The 20,478-nt window shown below is 54.1% G+C and overlaps 1 protein-coding gene across 2 annotated transcripts in view; it reads left to right on the plus strand.

Moving 5' to 3' along the window:
- Positions 1 to 12,784: 12,784 nt before the first annotated feature.
- LOC141076494 (uncharacterized) overlaps positions 12,785 to 20,478 on the plus strand; it is a 40,198-nt gene continuing 32,504 nt past the window's right edge. The window contains exon 1 of one of the 2 annotated variants that reach the window (XM_073563979.1): positions 12,785 to 12,931. In XM_073563979.1, the coding sequence (XP_073420080.1) occupies positions 12,845 to 12,931 (87 nt within the window). In that variant the 5' untranslated portion in view covers positions 12,785 to 12,844. Of the gene's footprint in view, positions 12,932 to 14,898; positions 15,459 to 20,478 lie in introns of those variants that run through there. The other variant, XM_073563980.1, reaches the window with a different exon arrangement.

Raw genomic sequence — 20,478 nt, forward strand, 5'->3', positions numbered from 1 at the left:
CTGCTGAAGTGCAGGGAATTTCTGCCTATCTCGCTCAATCTTCTGCTGTTGAACCAAAAATCCCTACTCCTGATGTGTTTTCTGGGGATCGGTCTAAATTTCTGAATTTTAAGAATAATTGTAAATTATTTCTTGCCTTGAAGCCTAACTCCTCGGGGAGCTCGGTGCAGCAGGTTAAAATTGTCATTGCCATGCTGCGCGGCGATGCCTAGGATTGGGCTTTTTCTCTGACACCTGGAGATCCTATTCTGGCTAATGTGGATACGTTTTTTCAAGCCTTGGAATTGTTGTATGATGAACCTAATGCTGTTGATCAAGCTGAGAAAACCTTATTGGCATTGAACCAGGGTCAGGATTCTGCAGAGTTATATTGTCAAAAATTCCAAAAGTGGGCGGTCCTTACTAAATGGAATGACGATGCCCTAGCAGCTCTCTTTCAGAAGGGTTGGGCAAAAACCGTAAAATATGTTATGGTGGGATTTCCTGTCCCCTCTGGTCTTGACTCCATGTCATTGGCCATTCAAATTGATCGGCGTTTACGTGAACGTAAAACTACACGAGAGGCGTTGCCGCCTTTCGAACAAACTTCTGAACCCATGCAATGTGATAGGGTTTTGTCTAGGGCGCAACGTCTGGAGTTTAGAAGGCGTAATAAGTTGTGTTTTTTCTGCGGGGACGCCTCTCGTACTATTGCTGTCTGCCCTAAACGAGAAAAGCGTTTTGCTCACACATTTGCGGTGGGCAGTGTACAACCTAAGTTCCTTTTGGCGATTACCCTGATCTGCTCCTTGTCTACATTTTCCGCTAAGGCTTTTGTAGATTCAAGAGCAGCTTTGAATCTGCTGGATTTAGACTTTGCTAAACGTTGTGGTTTTCCCATGATACCCCTGTGGACTCCTATCCCTTTGAGGGGTATTGATGCTACTCCTTTGGCGGAGAATAAACCCCAGTTTTGGACCCAGGTGATAATGCGGGTCGTCCCAGACCACCAAGAAAATTGTAAATTTTTGGTGTTGCACAATTTGCTTGATACTATTGTTCTGGGTTTCCCTTGGTTGCAAACTCATAATCCTGTTTTAGATTGGAAGTCTGTGTCTGTGGTGAGTTGGGGTTGTCAGTGTGTTCTTAGTGACACTCCTGTTTAGTGACACTCCTGTTTTCTCCACCTCTCCCCAGTCTCATGATATTCCTATTTGGCTTATTTTTCTGATGTATTCAGTGAGAGTAAGTCTGCATGTTTGCCTCATCACAGGAGTTATGCCCGGGTGTAAATTTCCCAAGGGTCGGCTTTTCAACTTATCGGTACCCGAACATGATGCTATGCGATCTTATATCAAGGAGTCGTTGGAGAAGGGTCATATTAGACCATCCTCTTCACCCTTAGGTGCTGGATTTTTTTTGTGGCCAAGAAAGATGGTTCATTAAGGCCATGTATGGACTATCGTTCCCTTAACAAAATCACTGTTAAATATCAGTACCCGTTACCCCTGATTTCTGATTTATTTTCCAGAGTTAAAGTGCCTGTTGGTTTGCCAAGCTTGACCTCAGGGGGCGTATAATCTTATTCGCATAAAGCACGGGGATGAATGGAAGACAGCATTTAATACTCCGGAGGGACATTTTGAGTACCTGGTGATGCCTTTTGGGCTAATGCCCCTTCTGTCTTCCAGTCTTTTATGAACGATATTTTCCGGGACCTTGTGGATAAGTTTTTGATCATTTGTCTGGATGATATTTTGATCTTTTCCAGTGATTGGGATTCTCATGTGGAACATGTCCGGATGGTGTTCCGGTTTTGAGGGAAAATTCTCTGTATGTTAAGGGATCGAAGTGCCTCTTTGGTGTACAGAGGATTTCATTTTTAGGATTCATTTTGTACCCGTCAGCTATTGAAATGGACCCGGCCAAGATACAAGCCATTTATGATTGGGTTCAGCCCACTTCTTTGAAGGCTCTCCAGAATTTTTTGGGTTTTGCTAATTTCTACAGTAAATTTATAAGTAATTTTTCTGGTATTGTTAAACCACTGACTGATTTGACCAAAAAGGGCGCTGATGTGGTGAACTGGTCTCCAGAGGCAGTTTTGGCATTTCAGGAGCTTAAGCGGAGATTCACTTCGGCTCCGGTTCTACGGCAACCTGATGCCTCACTCCCATTTCAGGTGGAGGTAGATGCTTCTGAGATTGGTGCAGGAGCCATTTTGTCCCAAAGAGATCCGGTGACTTCTAAGAGGAATCCCTGTGCCTTCTTTTCTCAAAAATTCTCCCCCATCTGAACGTAACTATGACGTGGGGAATCAGGAATTGTTGGCCATGAAATGGGCATTTCAAGAGTGGAGACATTGGCTGGAGGGAGCGAGACATCAAGTTATGGTCCTCACTGACCACAAGAATTTGATTTATCTTGAATCAGCCAAACGCTTGAATCCTAGACAGGCTAGGTGGGCCTTGTTTTTCACGCGTTTAAATTTTGTGGTCTCTTTCCTTCCAGGCACTATGAATGTTAAGGCGGACGACCTTTCTAGGAGTTTCTTTGCAGATTCTTTTGATGTGACCAAGCCTACTACCATTCTAAATGAGGGTGTAGTTCTTTCCGCCATCTCACCCGATTTGAGACGTGCCCTTGAGGAATTTCAGGAGGACAAACCTAAACGTTGCCCTATGGGGAAATTGTATGTCCCTGACCAGTGGAGGAAAAGAGTAATGTCTGAAATTCATTGCTCCGCATTGGCTAGTCATTCAGGTATTTTTGGTACCAGAGATTTGGTGAGTCGGTCTTTTTGGTGACTTGCCTTATCTCGTGATGTCAGGAATTTTTGTGCAGTCCTGTGGGACTTGTTCTCGGTCCAAGCCCTGTTCTCGTTCTAGTGGGTTGTTGATGCCCCTGCCGGTGCCCAGGAGGCCATGGACTCATATCTCAATGGATTTTATTTCTAATCTTCCTGTCTCTCAGAGAATGACTGTTATCTGTGATAGATTTTCTAAGATGGTCCATCTTGTACTACTCCCAAAGTTGCCATCTTCTTCTGAGTTGGTGCCCTTGTTTTTACAACAGGTGGGTTCGGTTGCACGGGATTTCTGAGAACATTGTGTCGGACAGAGGAGTCCAGTTTGTTTCCAGATTTTGGAGAGCTTTTTGTTCCAAACTGGGAATTCAGTTATCTTTCTCCTCTGCATTTCATCCTCAGACCAATGGGCAAACTGATAGGATCCCAAAGTCTGGTTTGTTCTATTTGAGATGTTTCCTATCTGCTGATCAGGATGACTGGGTCTCATTTTTGCCCTTGGCCGAATTTGCGCTAAACAATAGGGCTAGTTCTGCCACTTTGATGTCGCCTTTTTCTGTAACTTTGGGTTTCATCCTCAATTTTCTTCAGGGCAGGTGGAATCTTCGGCCAAGTGTGGATTCTGTGGTAGAGAGAATTCAGCAGATTTTGGACCAAGTGGTGGATAAGTTGTCCCACTCAAGAAAAATGCCAACGGTTTTCCAACCGGCATAGGACCATTGGTCGCAGGTTTAAAGTGGGTGATATGGTTTGGCTGTCTTCAAAGAATATTCCTATGAAGGTTGCATCTCCAAAATTCAAGTCAAGATTTATTGGACCTTATGAGATTTTGGAAATCCTTAATCCCGTTTGGCTCTTCCAGTTACGTTTAAGATTCATAACGTGTTCCATAAATCCTTGTTGAAGAGGTTTGTAGAGCCAGTAGTTTCAATGGTGGCACCTCCTGACCCTGTGTTGGTTAAAGGTAATTTGGAGTATGAGGTAGAGAAAATATTGGATTCTCGTTTGCTAGACGGAGACTCCAGTACCTGGTCAAATGGAAGGGTTATGGCCAGGAGGATAATTCTTGGGTCTCTGCTTCTGACATTCATGCCGAAGACAGCTGACTCCCTCTATCCCTGCTGGTGATTTTCTTCCTGTGCCTCCTGAGGTCTGATGGCTCCTGCTCTTTCCCTGCATGTTCAGCTAAGTGGTTCATTTGCTATTGTTTGCATTTGATCTGGTTTTGTTTATCTCTGCTTTATGCGGGTCAGCTAGCTCTGCCTGGTGCTGTATCACTGCCCATATGTTACTGCATGTGCCAATTTGTTTTGTCCCCTTTTATATTGGTCTCTTTTTGCTTTGCTTCCAGAATATACCAGAGTGCTGATATAGTGGGGGGCGAAGTTGTGCGACTTCTGTGTTTTTGTGCATCAGACGTGTTGGATTTTTGCAGGGTTTTTTGCGTGATTGCAGACAGTGCCTTTCCTTTCCTTTCCTGTCCTGTCTAGTCAGTGTGGGCCCCATCGTTTGCTCAGTCTATTTTTCTGCCTGCGTTTGTGTTTTCATCTTGTCTCACTGACAGTATATGTTTGGGGGCTAGCTATTCCTTTGAGGTCTGCTCCGGGGCAGTTTAATTTCCCCTTTCTTGCTTTAGGCTTAGTTAGCTCTCCGGCTGTGCCGAGGCGTCTAGGATCATCGTAGGTACGCTCCACAGCTACTGCTAGTTGTGTGGATAGGATCAGGGGTTTGCATCCGCTTAGTTACCAACCTCTCTGGTTTTCTGTGGCTTAGCCTGGGCCTGCTATCCTCCTCGGTGACCAAATTTTATCAGGGACCTAGGTGGGCCCTGTGCCATATATAACAAGTCCTAGGATGACCCAAAAAAAACCCATAAAACAAAGCCCCAAAAAAATAGAGAGAAGCATGACAGTACAGAGAGTATGTACAGCAGATAAGGTAAAGGTGAGAAATAAATATTGGACAAAGGAAATGAAAAGGTGGTAGACCCCCACAGGACCAACCCTAGCAAGCCACGAGAAGTGGAAAGAGGGGACGGGAACTTCGGAGATCTTAGACTCATCTATCTGACATCGGAGGGGCGCTGGGTCACACCAATTTTGGCAGAACACGGATGGTGGAGGCACCAGCACTCCACTTGGTGGAGAGATGGCGAATGATGAATTGCCATCCAAAGAGGTCACTACTGTGGAGGGCAAGGTGAAAAGAGACAGAGGAAACTCCCAACACCTAGAAGAAAACAAAGAAATTTATGTAAGAAAAATCCTGCCTAAATTGTACAAAAAGCCATGGCCGCCCCTCCCAATAAATGCCCATCAGCAACAATGTACAAACTGAACATGAGGTTATTACTTTACATTCTGATAAGCCTGTATGAAGCCCACTACCACGTCACAGTTACCAAAACATGGGGGCCCTAGCTTTAAGGGGAATCTGTGATCCCATTTTAAGCCTATAAGCTGCGGCCACCGCCATCAGGGGCTTATCTACAACATTCTGTAATGCCGGGGGCGCTGCCACTGTAACCAAGGTCGCACCTTTAAAAGATTCTGTAATGCTGTAGATAAGCCCCGGATGTAACCTGAAAGAGAAGAAAAAAAGAGTCAGATTATACTCACCCCGGGATCCGATCCGATGGGTGTTGCGGTTCGGTCCGGGTCCTCCCATCTTCATGTGATGCCGTCCTCCTTCTTACTTCTGCAGCAGCGCAGGCCCTCTCTGACATTTCCCAGCGCCTGCGCACTGCAGTAATTTACTCTGCCCTCAACAGGGCAGAGCAGTACGCCTGCGCAGGAGCCGTACGCCTGCGCAGGAGCCGCAGCAGAAGTAAGAAGGGGAACGTCATAACATGAATATGGGAGGACCCGGACCGGACCGCGACACTAACCGCCCCCGGTGAGTATAATATAACTTGTTTTTCTTATCTTTCAGGTTACATCCGGGGCTTATCTACAGCATTACAGAATCTTTTAAAGGTGCGACCTTGGTTACAGCGGCAGCGCCCCCGGCAGGGAGAGCGGCAGCGCACTTCCTTCCCTAGGCAGACTCCTAGCACGCAGTCCCATGCAAGCAATATTACCCCGTTCTCCCCAGGTAGACCCCCCTCCAGCATGCGCATGCAGCCCCATGCAAGCAACATCCCCCTTCTCCCCAGGCAGCCCCCCCTTCAGCATCCAGCCTCATGCAAGCATCACCCACTTCTCCACATTAAGACACCCCCCTCCAGCATCCAGCCCCATGCAACCAACATCACCACTTCCTACCCAGGCAGACCCCCCCTCCAGCATGCACATACAGCCCCATGGAACAAACATCAACCCCTTCTCCCCAGGCAGACCCACCTCCAGAATGCAGCCCCATGCAAGCAACATCACCCCCTTCTCCCCAGGCAGACCCACCTCCAGAATGCAGCCCCATGCAAGCAACATCACTCCCTTCTCCCCAGGCAGAACCCTCCTCCAGCAACATTACCCCCTTCTCACCAGGCAGACCCTCCTCCAGCATGCACATGCAGCCCCATGCAAGCAACATCACCCCCTTCTCCCCAAGCAGCCCCCCCTCCAGCATGCACACGCAGCCCCATGAAAGCAACATCACCCCCTTCTCCCCAGGCAGACCCTCCTCCAGCATGCACACGCAGCCCCATGCAAGCAACATCACCTCCTTCTCCCCAGGCAGACCCCCCCCTCCAGCATGCACATGCAGCCCCATGCAAGAAACATCACCTCCTTCTCCCCAGGCAGACCCTCCTCCAGCATGCACATGCAGCCCCATGCAAGCAGCCCCCCCTCCAGCATGCACACGCAGCCCCATACAAGCAACATCACCCCCTTCTCCCCAGGCAGACCCCCCTCCAGCATGCACATGCAGCCCCATGCAAACATCACCTCCTTCTCCCCAAGCAGCCCCCCTCCAGCATGCACACGCAGCCCCATGCAAACAACATCACCTCCTTCTCCCCAGGCAGACCCCCCCTCCAGCATGCACACGCAGCCCCATGCAAGCAACATCACCTCCTTCTCCCCAGGCAGACCCCCCTCCAGCATGCACATGCAGCCCCATGCAAGAAACATCACCTCCTTCTCCCCAGGCAGACCCTCCTCCAGCATGCACATGCAGCCCCATGCAAGCAGCCCCCCCTCCAGCATGCACACGCAGCCCCATACAAGCAACATCACCCCCTTCTCCCCAGGCAGACCCCCCTCCAGCATGCACATGCAGCCCCATGCAAACATCACCTCCTTCTCCCCAAGCAGCCCCCCTCCAGCATGCACACGCAGCCCCATGCAAACAACATCACCTCCTTCTCCCCAGGCAGACCCCCCCTCCAGCATGCACACGCAGCCCCATGCAAGCAACATCACCTCCTTCTCCCCAGGCAGACCCCCCCTCCAGCATGCACATGCAGCCCCATGCAAGAAACATCACCTCCTTCTCCCCAGGCAGACCCTCCTCCAGCATGCACATGCAGCCCCATGCAAGCAGCCCCCCCTCCAGCATGCACACGCAGCCCCATACAAGCAACATCACCCCCTACTCCCCAGGCAGACCCCCCCTCCAGCATGCACATGCAGCCCCATGCAAACATCACCTCTTTCTCCCCAAGCAGCCCCCCTCCAGCATGCACACGCAGCCCCATGCAAACAACATCACCCCCTTCTCCCCAGGCAGACCCCCCTCCAGCATGCACACGCAGCCCCATGCAAGCAACATCACCTCCTTCTCCCCAAGCAGCCCCCCCTCCAGCATGCACATGCAGCCCCATGCAAGAAACATCACCCCCTACTCCCCAGGCAGCCCCCCCCTCCAGCATGCACATGCAGCCCCATGCAAACATCACCTCCATCTCCCCAAGCAGCCCCCCTCCAGCATGCACACGCAGCCCCATGCAAGCAACATCACCTCCTTCTCCCCAAGCAGCCCACCCTCCAGCATGCACACGCAGCCCCATGCAAGCAACATCACCTCCTTCTCCCTAAGCAGCCCCCCTCCAGCATGCACACGCAGCCCCATGTAAGCAACATCACCCCCTTCTCCACAGGCAGACCCCCCTCCAGCATGCATACGCAGCCCCATGCAAGCAACATCACCTCCTTCTCCCCAAGCAGCCCCCCTCCAGCATGCACACGCAGCCCCATGCAAGAAACATCACCCCCTTCTCCCCAAGCAGCCCCCCCTCCAGCATGCACACGCAGCCCCATGCAAGCAACATCACCCCCTTCTCCCCAGGCAGACCCCCCTCCAGCATGCACACGCAGCCCCATGCAAGCAACATCACCTCCTTCTCCCCAGGCAGACCCCCCCTCCAGCATGCACACGCAGCCCCATGCAAGCAACATCACCCCCTTCTCCCCAGGCAGACCCCCCTCCAGCATGCACACGCAGCCCCATGCAAGCAACATCACCCCCTTCTCCCCAGGCAGACCCCCCTCCAGCATACACACGCAGCCCCATGCAAGCAACATCATCCCCTTCTCCCCAGGCAGACCCCCCCAGCATGCACATGCAGCCCCATGCAAGCAACATCACCCCCTTCTCCCCAAGCAGCCCCCCCTCCAGCATGCACACGCAGCCCCATGCAAGCAACATCACCCTCTTCTCCCCAGGCAGACCCCCCTCCAGCATGCACACGCAGCCCCATGCAAGCAACATCACCCCCTTCTTCCCAGGCAGACCCCCCTTCAGCATGCAGCACCATGCAAACAACATCACCCCCTTCTCCCCAGGCAAACCCCCCTCCAGCATGCACATGCAGCCCCATGCAAGCATCACCCCCTTCTCCCCAGGCAGACCCCCTCCAGCATGCACATGCAGCCCCATGCAAGCAACATCGCCCACTTCTCCCCAGGCAGACCCCCCTCCAGCATGCACACGCAGCCCCATGCAAGCAACATCACCCCCTTCTCCCCAGGCAGACCCCCCTCCAGCATGCACACGCAGCCCCATGCAAGCAACATCACCTCCTTCTCCCCAAGCAGCCCCCCCTCCAGCATGCACACGCAGCCCCATGCAAGAAACATCACCCCCTTCTCCCCAGGCAGCCCCCCCTCCAGCATGCACATGCAGCCCCATACAAGCAACATCACCTCCTTCTCCCCAAGCAGCCCCCCCTCCAGCATGCACACGCAGCCCCATGCAAGAAACATCACCCCCTTCTCCCCAGGCAGACCCCCCTCCAGCATGCACACGCAGCCCCATGCAAGCAACATCACCCCCTTCTCCCCAGGCAGACCCCCCTCCAGCATGCACACGCAGCGCCATGCAAACAACATCACCCCCTTCTCCCCAGGCAAACCCCCCTCCAGCATGCACATGCAGCCCCATGCAAGCAACATCGCCCCCTTCTCCCCAGGCAGCCCCCCTCCAGCATGCATACGCAGCCCCATGCAAGCAACATCACCCCCTTCTCCCCAGGCAGACCCCCCTCCAGCATGCACACGCAGCCCCATGCAAGCAACATCACCCCCTTCTTCCCAGGCAGACCCCCCTCCAGCATGCACATGCAGCCCCATGCAAGCAACATCACCCCCTTCTCCCCAGGCAGACCCCCCTCCAGCATGCACATGCAGCCCCATGCAAGCAACATCGCCACCTTCTCCCCAGGCAGACCCCCCTCCAGCATGCACATGCAGCCCCATGCAAGCAACATCACCTCCTTCTCCCCAAGCAGCCCCCCCTCCAGCATGCACACGCAGCCCCATGCAAGCAACATCGCCCCCTTCTCCCCAGGCAGACCCCCCTCCAGCATGCACACGCAGCCCCATGCAAGCAACATCACCCCCTTCTTCCCAGGCAGACCCCCCTCCAGCATGCACACGCAGCCCCATGCAAGCAACATCACCCCCTTCTTCCCAGGCAGACCCCCCTCCAGCATGCACATGCAGCCCCATGCAAGCAACATCACCCCCTTCTCCCCAGGCAGACCCCCCTCCAGCATGCACATGCAGCCCCATGCAAGCAACATCGCCACCTTCTCCCCAGGCAGACCCCCCTCCAGCATGCACATGCAGCCCCATGCAAGCAACATCACCTCCTTCTCCCCAAGCAGCCCCCCCTCCAGCATGCACACGCAGCCCCATGCAAGAAACATCACCTCCTTCTCCCCAGGCAGACCCCCCTCCAGCATGCACATGCAGCCCCATGCAAGCAACATCACCCCCTTCTCCCCAAGCAGCCCCCCCTCCAGCATGCACACGCAGCCCCATGCAAGCAACATCACCTCCTTCTCCCCAAGCAGCCCCCCCTCCAGCATGCACACGCAGCCCCATGCAAGAAACATCACCCCCTTCTCCCCAGGCAGCCCCCCCTCCAGCATGCACATGCAGCCCCATACAAGCAACATCACCTCCTTCTCCCCAAGCAGCCCCCCCTCCAGCATGCACACGCAGCCCCATGCAAGAAACATCACCCCCTTCTCCCCAGGCAGACCCCCCTCCAGCATGCACACGCAGCCCCATGCAAGCAACATCACCCCCTTCTCCCCAGGCAGACCCTCCTCCAGCATGCAGCCCCATGCAAGCAACATCACCCCCTTCTCCCCAGGCAGACCCCCCCTCCAGCATGCACACGCAGCGCCATGCAAGCAACATCACCTCCTTCTCCCCAAGCAGCCCCCCCTCCAGCATGCACATGCAGCCCCATGCAAGCAACATCGCCCCCTTCTCCCCAGGCAGACCCTCCTCCAGCATGCACATGCAGCCCCATGCAAGCAACATCACCCCCTTCTCCCCAGGCAGACCCCCCTCCAGCATGCACATGCAGCCCCATGCAAGCAACATCGCCCCCTTCTCCCCAAGCAGCCCCCCCTCCAGCATGCACATGCAGCCCCATGCAAGCAACATCACCCCCTTCTCCCCAGGCAGACCCCCCTCCAGCATGCACACGCAGCGCCATGCAAGCAACATCACCTCCTTCTCCCCAAGCAGCCCCCCTCCAGCATGCACACGCAGCCCCATGCAAGCAACATCACCCCCTTCTCCCCAGGCAGACCCTCCTCCAGCATGCAGCCCCATGCAAGCAACATCACCCCCTTCTCCCCAGGCAGACCCCCCTCCAGCATGCACACGCAGCGCCATGCAAGCAACATCACCTCCTTCTCCCCAAGCAGCCCCCCCTCCAGCATGCACACGCAGCCCCATGCAAGCAACATCACCCCCTTCTCCCCAGGCAGACCCCCCTCCAGCATGCACACGCAGCCCCATGCAAGCAACATCGCCACCTTCTCCCCAGGCAGACCCCCCTCCAGCATGCACATGCAGCCCCATGCAAGCAACATCACCTCCTTCTCCCCAAGCAGCCCCCCCTCCAGCATGCACACGCAGCCCCATGCAAGCAACATCACCCCCTTCTTCCCAGGCAGACCCCCCTCCAGCATGCACATGCAGCCCCATGCAAGCAACATCGCCACCTTCTCCCCAAGCAGCCCCCCCTCCAGCATGCACACGCAGCCCCATGCAAGCAACATCACCTCCTTCTTCCCAGGCAGACCCCCCTCCAGCATGCACACGCAGCCCCATGCAAGCAACATCACCCCCTTCTTCCCAGGCAGACCCCCCTCCAGCATGCACATGCAGCCCCATGCAAGCAACATCGCCACCTTCTCCCCAAGCAGCCCCCCCTCCAGCATGCACACGCAGCCCCATGCAAGCAACATCACCCCCTTCTTCCCAGGCAGACCCCCCTCCAGCATGCACATGCAGCCCCATGCAAGCAACATCACCCCCTTCTCCCCAGGCAGACCCCCCTCCAGCATGCACATGCAGCCCCATGCAAGCAACATCGCCACCTTCTCCCCAGGCAGACCCCCCTCCAGCATGCACATGCAGCCCCATGCAAGCAACATCACCTCCTTCTCCCCAAGCAGCCCCCCCTCCAGCATGCACACGCAGCCCCATGCAAGCAACATCACCCCCTTCTCCCCAGGCAGACCCCCCTCCAGCATGCACACGCAGCCCCATGCAAACAACATCACCCCCTTCTCCCCAGGCAGACCCCCCTCCAGCATGCACACGCAGCCCCATGCAAACAACATCACCCCCTTCTCCCCAGGCAGACCCCCCATCCAGCATGCACACGCAGCCCCATGCAAGCAACATCACCTCCTTCTCCCCAAGCAGCCCCCCCTCCAGCATGCACACGCAGCCCCATGCAAGCAACATCACCCCCTTCTTCCCAGGCAGACCCCCCTCCAGCATGCACATGCAGCCCCATGCAAGCAACATCGCCACCTTCTCCCCAAGCAGCCCCCCCTCCAGCATGCACACGCAGCCCCATGCAAGCAACATCACCTCCTTCTTCCCAGGCAGACCCCCCTCCAGCATGCACACGCAGCCCCATGCAAGCAACATCACCCCCTTCTTCCCAGGCAGACCCCCCTCCAGCATGCACATGCAGCCCCATGCAAGCAACATCGCCACCTTCTCCCCAAGCAGCCCCCCCTCCAGCATGCACACGCAGCCCCATGCAAGCAACATCACCCCCTTCTTCCCAGGCAGACCCCCCTCCAGCATGCACACGCAGCCCCATGCAAGCAACATCACCCCCTTCTCCCCAGGCAGACCCCCCTCCAGCATGCAGCCCCATGCAAGCAACATCACCACCTCCCCAGGCAGACCCCCCCTCCAGCATGCACATGCAGCCCCATGCAAGCAACATCGCCACCTTCTCCCCAAGCAGCCCCCCCTCCAGCATGCACACGCAGCCCCATGCAAGCAACATCACCCCCTTCTTCCCAGGCAGACCCCCCTCCAGCATGCACACGCAGCCCCATGCAAGCAACATCACCCCCTTCTCCCCAGGCAGACCCCCCTCCAGCATGCAGCCCCATGCAAGCAACATCACCCCCTCCCAGCTCGTGCATGAACATCCACTTACCTGCTATGACACCGGCAGGTTCCTGTCTGCTGCTCTGCTCTATGGAGGAGGAGGCCCCGCCCCTTCTGGTCACATGGGCATGACGTCAGCACAGCTCCAAGCCGACTTGGATTTAGCCTCTACCTTTTTTTTTAACAGCTGTAACCGGAAGTAGAAGCGGCTCACTTCCGGTATTACAGATCATCGATGTTGTGGAGCAACAGGAGAGCAGTGTGGAGAGCGCGCAGCACAGGAGGGAGCGGCCGACACCCCGCAGAGGACAGAAGGGAGACGGTGTGTGGAGAGAGAGTGTGGGGGGGGCAGAGCCAGAGCTGGTGCGTGGCGGACGGGGGCAGAGCCACAGCTGGAGTTTGGCGGACGGGGGTAGAGCCACAGCTGGTGCGTGGCGGACGGGAGCAGAGCCGGAGCTGGTGCGTGGCGGATGGGGGCAGAGCCACAGCTGGAGTGTGGCGGACGGGGGCAGAGCTGGTGCGTGGCGGACGGGAGCAGAGCCGGAGCTGGTGCGTGGCGGACGGGAGCAGAGCCGGAGCTGGAGTGTGGCGGACGGGGGCAGAGCTAGAGTGTGGCGGACGGGGGCAGAGCTGGAGTGTGGTGGACGGGGGCAGTGCCAGAGCTGGTGCGTGGCGGACGGGAGCAGAGCCGGAGCTGGTGCGTAGCGGACGGGAGCAGAGCCGGAGCTGGAGTGTGGCGGATGGGGGCAGAGCCACAGCTGGAGTGTGGCGGATGGGGGCAGAGCCACAGCTGGAGTGTGGCGGATGGGGGCAGAGCCACAGCTGGAGTGTGGCGGACGGGGGCAGAGCTGGTGCGTGGCGGACGGGAGCAGAGCAGGAGCTGGTGCGTGGCGGACGGGGGCAGAGCTAGAGTGTGGCGGACGGGAGCAGAGCCGGAGCTGGTGCGTGGCGGACGGGGGCAGAGCTAGAGTGTGGCGGACGGGGGCAGAGCTGGAGTGTGGTGGACGGGGGCAGTGCCAGAGCTGGTGCGTGGCGGACGGGAGCAGAGCCGGAGCTGGTGCGTGGCGGACGGGGGCAGAGCTAGAGTGTGGCGGACGGGAGCAGAGCCGGAGCTGGTGCGTGGCGGACGGGGGCAGAGCTAGAGAGTGGCGGACGGGGCCAGAGCTGGAGTGTGGCGGACGGGGGCAGTGCCAGAGCTGGTGCGTGGCGGACGGGAGCAGAGCCGGAGCTGGTGCGTAGCGGACGGGAGCAGAGCCGGAGCTGGAGTGTGGCGGACGGGGGCAGAGCCACAGCTGGAGTGTGGCGGACGGGGGCAGAGCCACAGCTGGAGTGTGGCGGGCGGGGGCAGAGCCACAGCTGGTGCGTGGCGGACGGGGGCAGAGCCAGAGCTGGTGCGTGGTGGACGGGGGCAGAGCCACAGCTGGTGCGTGGTGGACGGGGGCAGAGCCACAGCTGGAGTGTGGCGGACGGGGGCAGAGCTGGAGTGTGGTGGACGGGGCCAGAGCTGGTGCGTGGCGGACGGGAGCAGAGCTGGAGCTGGTGCGTGGCGGACGGGGGCAGAGCTGGAGTGTGGTGGACGGGGGCAGAGCCGGAGCTGGTGCGTGGCGGATGGGAGTAGAGCCGGAGCTGGTGCGTGGCGGATGGGAGTAGAGCCAGAGCTGGAGTGTGGTGGACGGGGGCAGAGCCGGAGCTGGTGCGTGGCGGACGGGGGCAGAGCTGGAGTGTGGTGGACGGGGGCAGAGCCGGAGCTGGTGCGTGGCGGATGGGAGTAGAGCCGGAGCTGGTGCGTGGCGGATGGGAGTAGAGCCGGAGCTGGTGCGTGGCGGATGGGAGTAGAGCCGGAGCTGGTGCGTGGCGGATGGGAGTAGAGCCGGAGCTGGTGCGTGGCGGATGGGAGTAGAGCCGGAGCTGGTGCGTGGCGGATGGGAGTAGAGCTGGAGTGTGGCGGACGGGGGCAGAGCTGGAGTGTGGCGGACGGGGGCAGAGCTGGAGTGTGGCGGACGGGGGCAGAGCTGGAGTGTGGCGGACGGGGGCAGAGCTGGAGTGTGGCGGACGGGGGCAGAGCTGGAGTGTGGCGGACGGGGGCAGAGCTGGAGTGTGGCGGACGGGGGCAGAGCTGGAGTGTGGCGGACGGGGGCAGAGCTGGAGTGTGGCGGACGGGGGCAGAGCCACAGCTGGAGCGTGGCGGACGGGGGCAGAGCTGGAGTGTGGTGGACGGGAGCAGAGCCGGAGCTGGTGCGTGGCGGACGGGGGCAGAGCTGGAGTGTGGTGGACGGGGGCAGAGCCGGAGCTGGTGCGTGGCGGACGGGGGCAGAGCTGGAGTGTGGTGGACGGCAGGGCTGTGGAGTCGGTAAGCCAAACCTGCGACTCCAACTCCTCAATTTCCCTTACACCGACTCCACCTCCCACATATATTGCTTATATTTAAGTGAAAAATGTAGTACAATGTGAACATCAGACATTTAATCATTTCTGTGATCCAATAATCAAGATATTTAGATAGAACAGAATATCTATTTATTGGAATACAACTTTAGAACACAAAAAACTGTAATAAATTGTAAATATGTAATACACTGTACAATATCGATTACACACAGTACAGACCAAAGTTTGGTCACACCTTCTCATTCAAAGAGTTTTCTTTATTTCATGACTATGAAAATTGTAGATTCACTCTGAAGGCATCAAAACTATGAATTAACACATGTGGAATTATATAATTAAGAAAAAAGTGTGAAACAACTGAAAATATGTCTTATATTCTAGGTTCTTCTGCTTTGCACACTCTTGGCATTCTCTTGATGAGCTTCAAGAGGTAGTCACCGGAAATGGTTTTCACTTCACAGGTGTGCCCTGTCAGGTTTAATAAGTGGGATTTCTTGCCTTATAGTCCTACTGAATAGACTGTTAGAATTTGTATTATGGCAAGAAAAAAGCAGCTGAGTAAAGAAAAACGAGTGGCCATCATTACTTTAAGAAATGAAGGTCAGTCAGTCCAAAAAATTGGGAAAACTTTGAAAGTGTCCCCAAGTGCACTGGCAAAAACCATCAAGCGCTACAAAGAAACTGGCTCACATGAGGACCGCCCCAGGAAAGGAAGACCAAGAGTCTTTTGGTCTGTACTGTGTGTGTATATGTGTATATATATATATATATATATATATATATATATATATATATATACATACACACACACACTATGACTTATCTCGGCTAAGATAAAGCCTAGATCCTCAGGCTACATTCACACTATGGGCGTAGCCAGGATCAAACCTGGGGGGGGGGCAGAACCTCATACTGTTCCGCAGAATTTCATACTGCACACCTCAGCTGCTGCAGAACCTCATACTGCACACCCCTACACTTGAAAATAAAGCCTGCACCTTAAGAAGATGTGTTGATGAATGCAGTCTATTTATTCCAACTATCAATTGATGTTGATGTGTTACTGAAGACGAGCAATGCCTGTCCTGGGCGTCCTTTTGGGCAGCTATGAGGTGGACCTGACTGGTGCTAAAAAAAAGGAGTGTTAGTCTGTGTGCTATCCGGCTTTCATTCTTTTTGGTACAGATATGATATGGATAGACAGATATGGATAAATGGATAGAGCAGATTTCTAATCTGCTTTTGCTATTGAAAACATTATCTATGAGCTCAAAAACCTTTCAGGTGATGCGGTTTATTAAAAAGCTGATCTGCTTTGGCAACTGAAAAACGTATCCTCAAAAAACAGGGAAAACGCTGTGTGTGAATGTAGCCTTAGATCAGGAATAGAACAGCCATTTATAGGACATTTCATAACTTTCCCAAATTCCTATGAAAAAATATTCAGCACATTCTGCATTAAACTACTGTACCCAATTTATTATATATTTTAGGAGTCGGAGTCAGTCCATTTTATACCGACTCCACCAAAATGAGCACTGACTCCGACTCCACAGCCCTGGTGGACGGGGGCAGAGCCGGAGCTGGTGCGTGGCGGACGGGGGCAGAGCCGGAGCTGGTGCGTGGCGGACGGGGGCAGAGCAATGTAGGAGCAATGTCTAGTAGAAGACTGTGAAAAATGAGGATGAATGAACTCATGGAGATCAACATCCAACACTGCGGAGACACCATCACATGTTTCTCAACGCAGTGATTCTAGAGCAATGCCCCCATCCCTTATGGGAAATATGTAAAAACATGCAAAACACAAGCCGTGGAGACACCATCACATGTTTCTCAATGCAAGCAATGACTAGCCAGGTCTTTCCTCGGGAAGGAACTACCACGGGAAGGGCAGTCTCCAATGAAGGAAACCACCTATGCCTCTAGACATTGCTCCTACTGGCCATTTTCCTACTCCACACTGATGAGGGGCAATACCCCGAAACAGCTGTCTGTGGATGGATACCATGTTTTGGCATAGGTCGTTTCCTACTCCTTGAGTAGGCTTGCACCGGTTGTTCGAGGCTCTTGCAGGGCAACCAGCATGATGGATTCTTCTTGGGTCAGAGGTGGAGAAAATGTCATGTCAATTTGTCTCATCAGGTGGGGTGGGCTGGTCTCCACCATAAACTGAAACAGGATGGGGTGTCCTGGCTGTGTCCACACGCTCAGGGCTCAGGGGCTTGTAAAGCCCCCATCACATATAGCGATCTCGCTAGCGAGATCGCTGCTGAGTCACAAGTTTTGTGACGCAACAGCCATCTCACCAGCGAGATCGTTGTGTGTGACAGCTATCAGTGACTGGCCCCCTGCCGGGTATCGCTGATCGTTGTTGAAACATCTGGACATTTTTGGGGTCGCTGGTCTCCCGCTGGCCAGCACGCATCGCTGCGTGTGACAGGCGGGAGACCAGCGAACTGGAGCTGGTAACCAAGGTACACATCAGGTTTCTAAGGGGCGCGCCCCTTAGAAGCCCGAAGTGTACCTTGGTTACCAGCTCCCTGCATCAGCACGCTGGTAACTAAGATATAATGCGGGTAAACTAAGCGACATGCGTCGCTTGTTACCCGCGTGTCGCTGATACTGATCGCTGGTGAAGCTGCCTGTTTGACAGCTCACCAGCGATCATGTAGCGACACACCAGCGATCCTGACAAGGTGATATCGTTGTCGGGATCGCTGGTGAGTCGCTATGTGTGACGGGGCCCTAAGCTGGGAATGTCTGACTTGACCTTCAATCCCCACACAAGACATAGTGTTCTGATAGGCAGGTGGGGTCGGGGAGTTCCACATGCCTCATCACACTTCTGACTGCACCAGTGTCCACAAGGAAAGATATGACAACCCCTGGAGATTTGAGGTATTGGGTCCGCTGATGGAGTTTTACATGTTAGGAGCGTGATGTCTTGCGGACCTGGCTTGCCTCTGTCCTATAGACAGGGTTCTTCACTGTTTCCTGTGTTTCTTGCTTGGCCTATTCCCCTGCGTGATGTCCTGGGCTGCCGGGGTGCTGTGCACTGGTTCTGGAAATGACCAAGGTTGCCACAGTTGTAACACCTGATGGGTCTCCCGTCCCTGCAGGGTGGGTGCTCTTCCACATCGGTGGCCACCATAGGAGGGGCTGTCTTGCGCACTCCTGGGTGGGACTGAATTCTTCTGGCTACTACGAGCAGGGCATCTACGGCTATTGACCTGTACTCAGGCCTGATCACTATCAGCAGCTTCTTGATTGGTTCTCTTAGTCCATGCCTAAAGGCCTCTGCCAACATTTGTCTGTGTATCTGATCATGAATAGTGAAGCCTAAGTCTTGGAATATTTGCCTCACTCTGCCATGAAACTTGTCTACAGACTCTGTCTCGGCCTGGCTCATGTTATGTAGGCTAAGTGCTTGTCTGGCTTTGGCCCACTCTCTGAGCTGCTCAATTAGCTTTGATCCTGACTCCCAGGAGTGCACATCTAATTCTGATGGAAGCTTGAAGTGTTCCTTCATGATTGGCCAGAGTGTTTCACCTGCTTTTAATTCCATTATGGACCAGAGATCAATTCAGATTGCAGATATGTTTGCTGGCTCTGCTGCATTCTTCAGTAAAATGGCATGGGGTCCATATCTAGGTTTGGCAGATTTTTCAGAATACTGAACACCTGACTAGGGGTGAAGGGCACATAATGTAAGAGTTCTGGCTGTATCTGCCCCTGCCTTCTTGGTGTCTGTGGGTTTCTTCGCCTAGTACTGGGCAGCATGTATGATGTCCCCTCTTCATATTCATCAGAGGAGAAACTGTGACATTGTGTGGGTGATCCAACCCCCTTCTAAGGTTGCAGGTCTGCCTGGCACTTAGGATCCTCATTGTAAGACCCAGCAGCTGCAGACGCTGATGACTCACACCTCCCTTCTGCTAGCTGTTGTATTGGGGGGGCACCTGTGGTGTTATGTGTAGGGAGTGTTTCACTTTCTTCTCCTGGTATCATAGCTGGCTCTTTAGAGAGGGTGCCCTGTGGAGATAAGGACACCTCATTTTCTGGATTTGGCACTGGCCTAGCTGGTGACAATGAACTGAGAGGTGGGAGAGAGGGTGAGGAGCAGGGAGGGGTAAAGTAGAGAGTGGAAAGGTGGGGAGATGATAGAAGAGGAGGGGAAAGAGAAGACGAGGGGGATGAGGGAGGAGGAAAGACAGAGGGAAAAGATGAGGGAGGAGGAAATATAGGAGGAAAAATAGATGAGGGAGGAGTGGAGATGGAGGGAGGAGAGAGATGGGAGGAGAGGGAAGGAGGAGCGCACTCCTTCCCCTTTTCTGCAGTCAGAGAAGGCATGCTTGGACTTGTGCCTTCTCCCAGGGGGGGGGGGGAGCGGGGTGCCTCACAGACGGCACAGCTTAGAATTCCGCTGAAAACACTTTTTTCTCTCTTGTACACGTAAAAATAATCCTTTCCTGTTCACCTAACTCTCAGTACTTCTATGCTGTAAATCCGCTGCCACTTTATAAAACTCGGACTTCAATTCAGCTCAACTAACTAACTTCCCTTTTTTCTTCTCAATACATTATGCCATGCTGCAGCTTAAAAGCTGCCCCTGTAAATCTACATAACTTTCTGAATAACACTGTCTATTCCAAAAACTTCAAAAAAAAGTGATTAAAACTTCAAAAACTTCACAACCCTTTTTAAACTTGCTTAAAAAGGAAAGAAAAAAGCAAAAAAAAACAAAATATTTATAAAAACTTCAAAAGAAAATGGAAAACTAATAAAAACTCAGAAAATGGAGAAAAAAGAAAACAAAAAGAATAATCAGGAAGTTGGTAAAACTTGGAAAGAACACTCCAAAAATAAATAAAAAAATCCAAAATTCAGTAAAACTTCCAACAATAAAATGTCCGTGCACAAATGGAGGATACACACACTTCCCCTTTCCTCTGCCTGCGTCTCTCAGTAAAATCTTTTGAGAACAATGGAAACAAAAAAGCAAACTGAGACAATGGTATATATTCAACAACCCAGCATTCCCAAAAATTCTCACACTACAGTAAAAAACTTCCACCAAATGCAAGATAAAACAAGGGAAAAGCAGAGTACAGAACAAATGTGACAATATGAAAAATATCAGAGACGCACCCCACGGGCAAAAGAGGAAGTGTAAAAGAAAAGGAAAAAAACTTTCTGCTTCAGATCTTCGTTGATGCACATATAGACGTCTGGGATGAAATCGAGGCCCTCTTTAGTGACACGTAGCACAAGCAGCTCTGGTAACCAACAACTGCCAATCACACTTGGTGTACTGCGCTCGGTCACCCGGGAATGTTAACACACTGTACCGGTCGTCCCGCCGGTAACAGGAGTCCGTGATAACTCCCACAAAATTGCCACCATCTGTACCTGGCCGGCCTCTCCTGTCCTTCCGATGTACAGGTGAATCGGTGGCAACCTGTCAAGTGATTTGGCTTG

This window comes from Dendrobates tinctorius, unplaced genomic scaffold (assembly GCF_039654945.1).
Source record: "Dendrobates tinctorius isolate UK_male_01 unplaced genomic scaffold, ASM3965494v1 ptg000418l, whole genome shotgun sequence".
Classification (NCBI taxonomy): domain Eukaryota; kingdom Metazoa; phylum Chordata; class Amphibia; order Anura; family Dendrobatidae; genus Dendrobates; species Dendrobates tinctorius.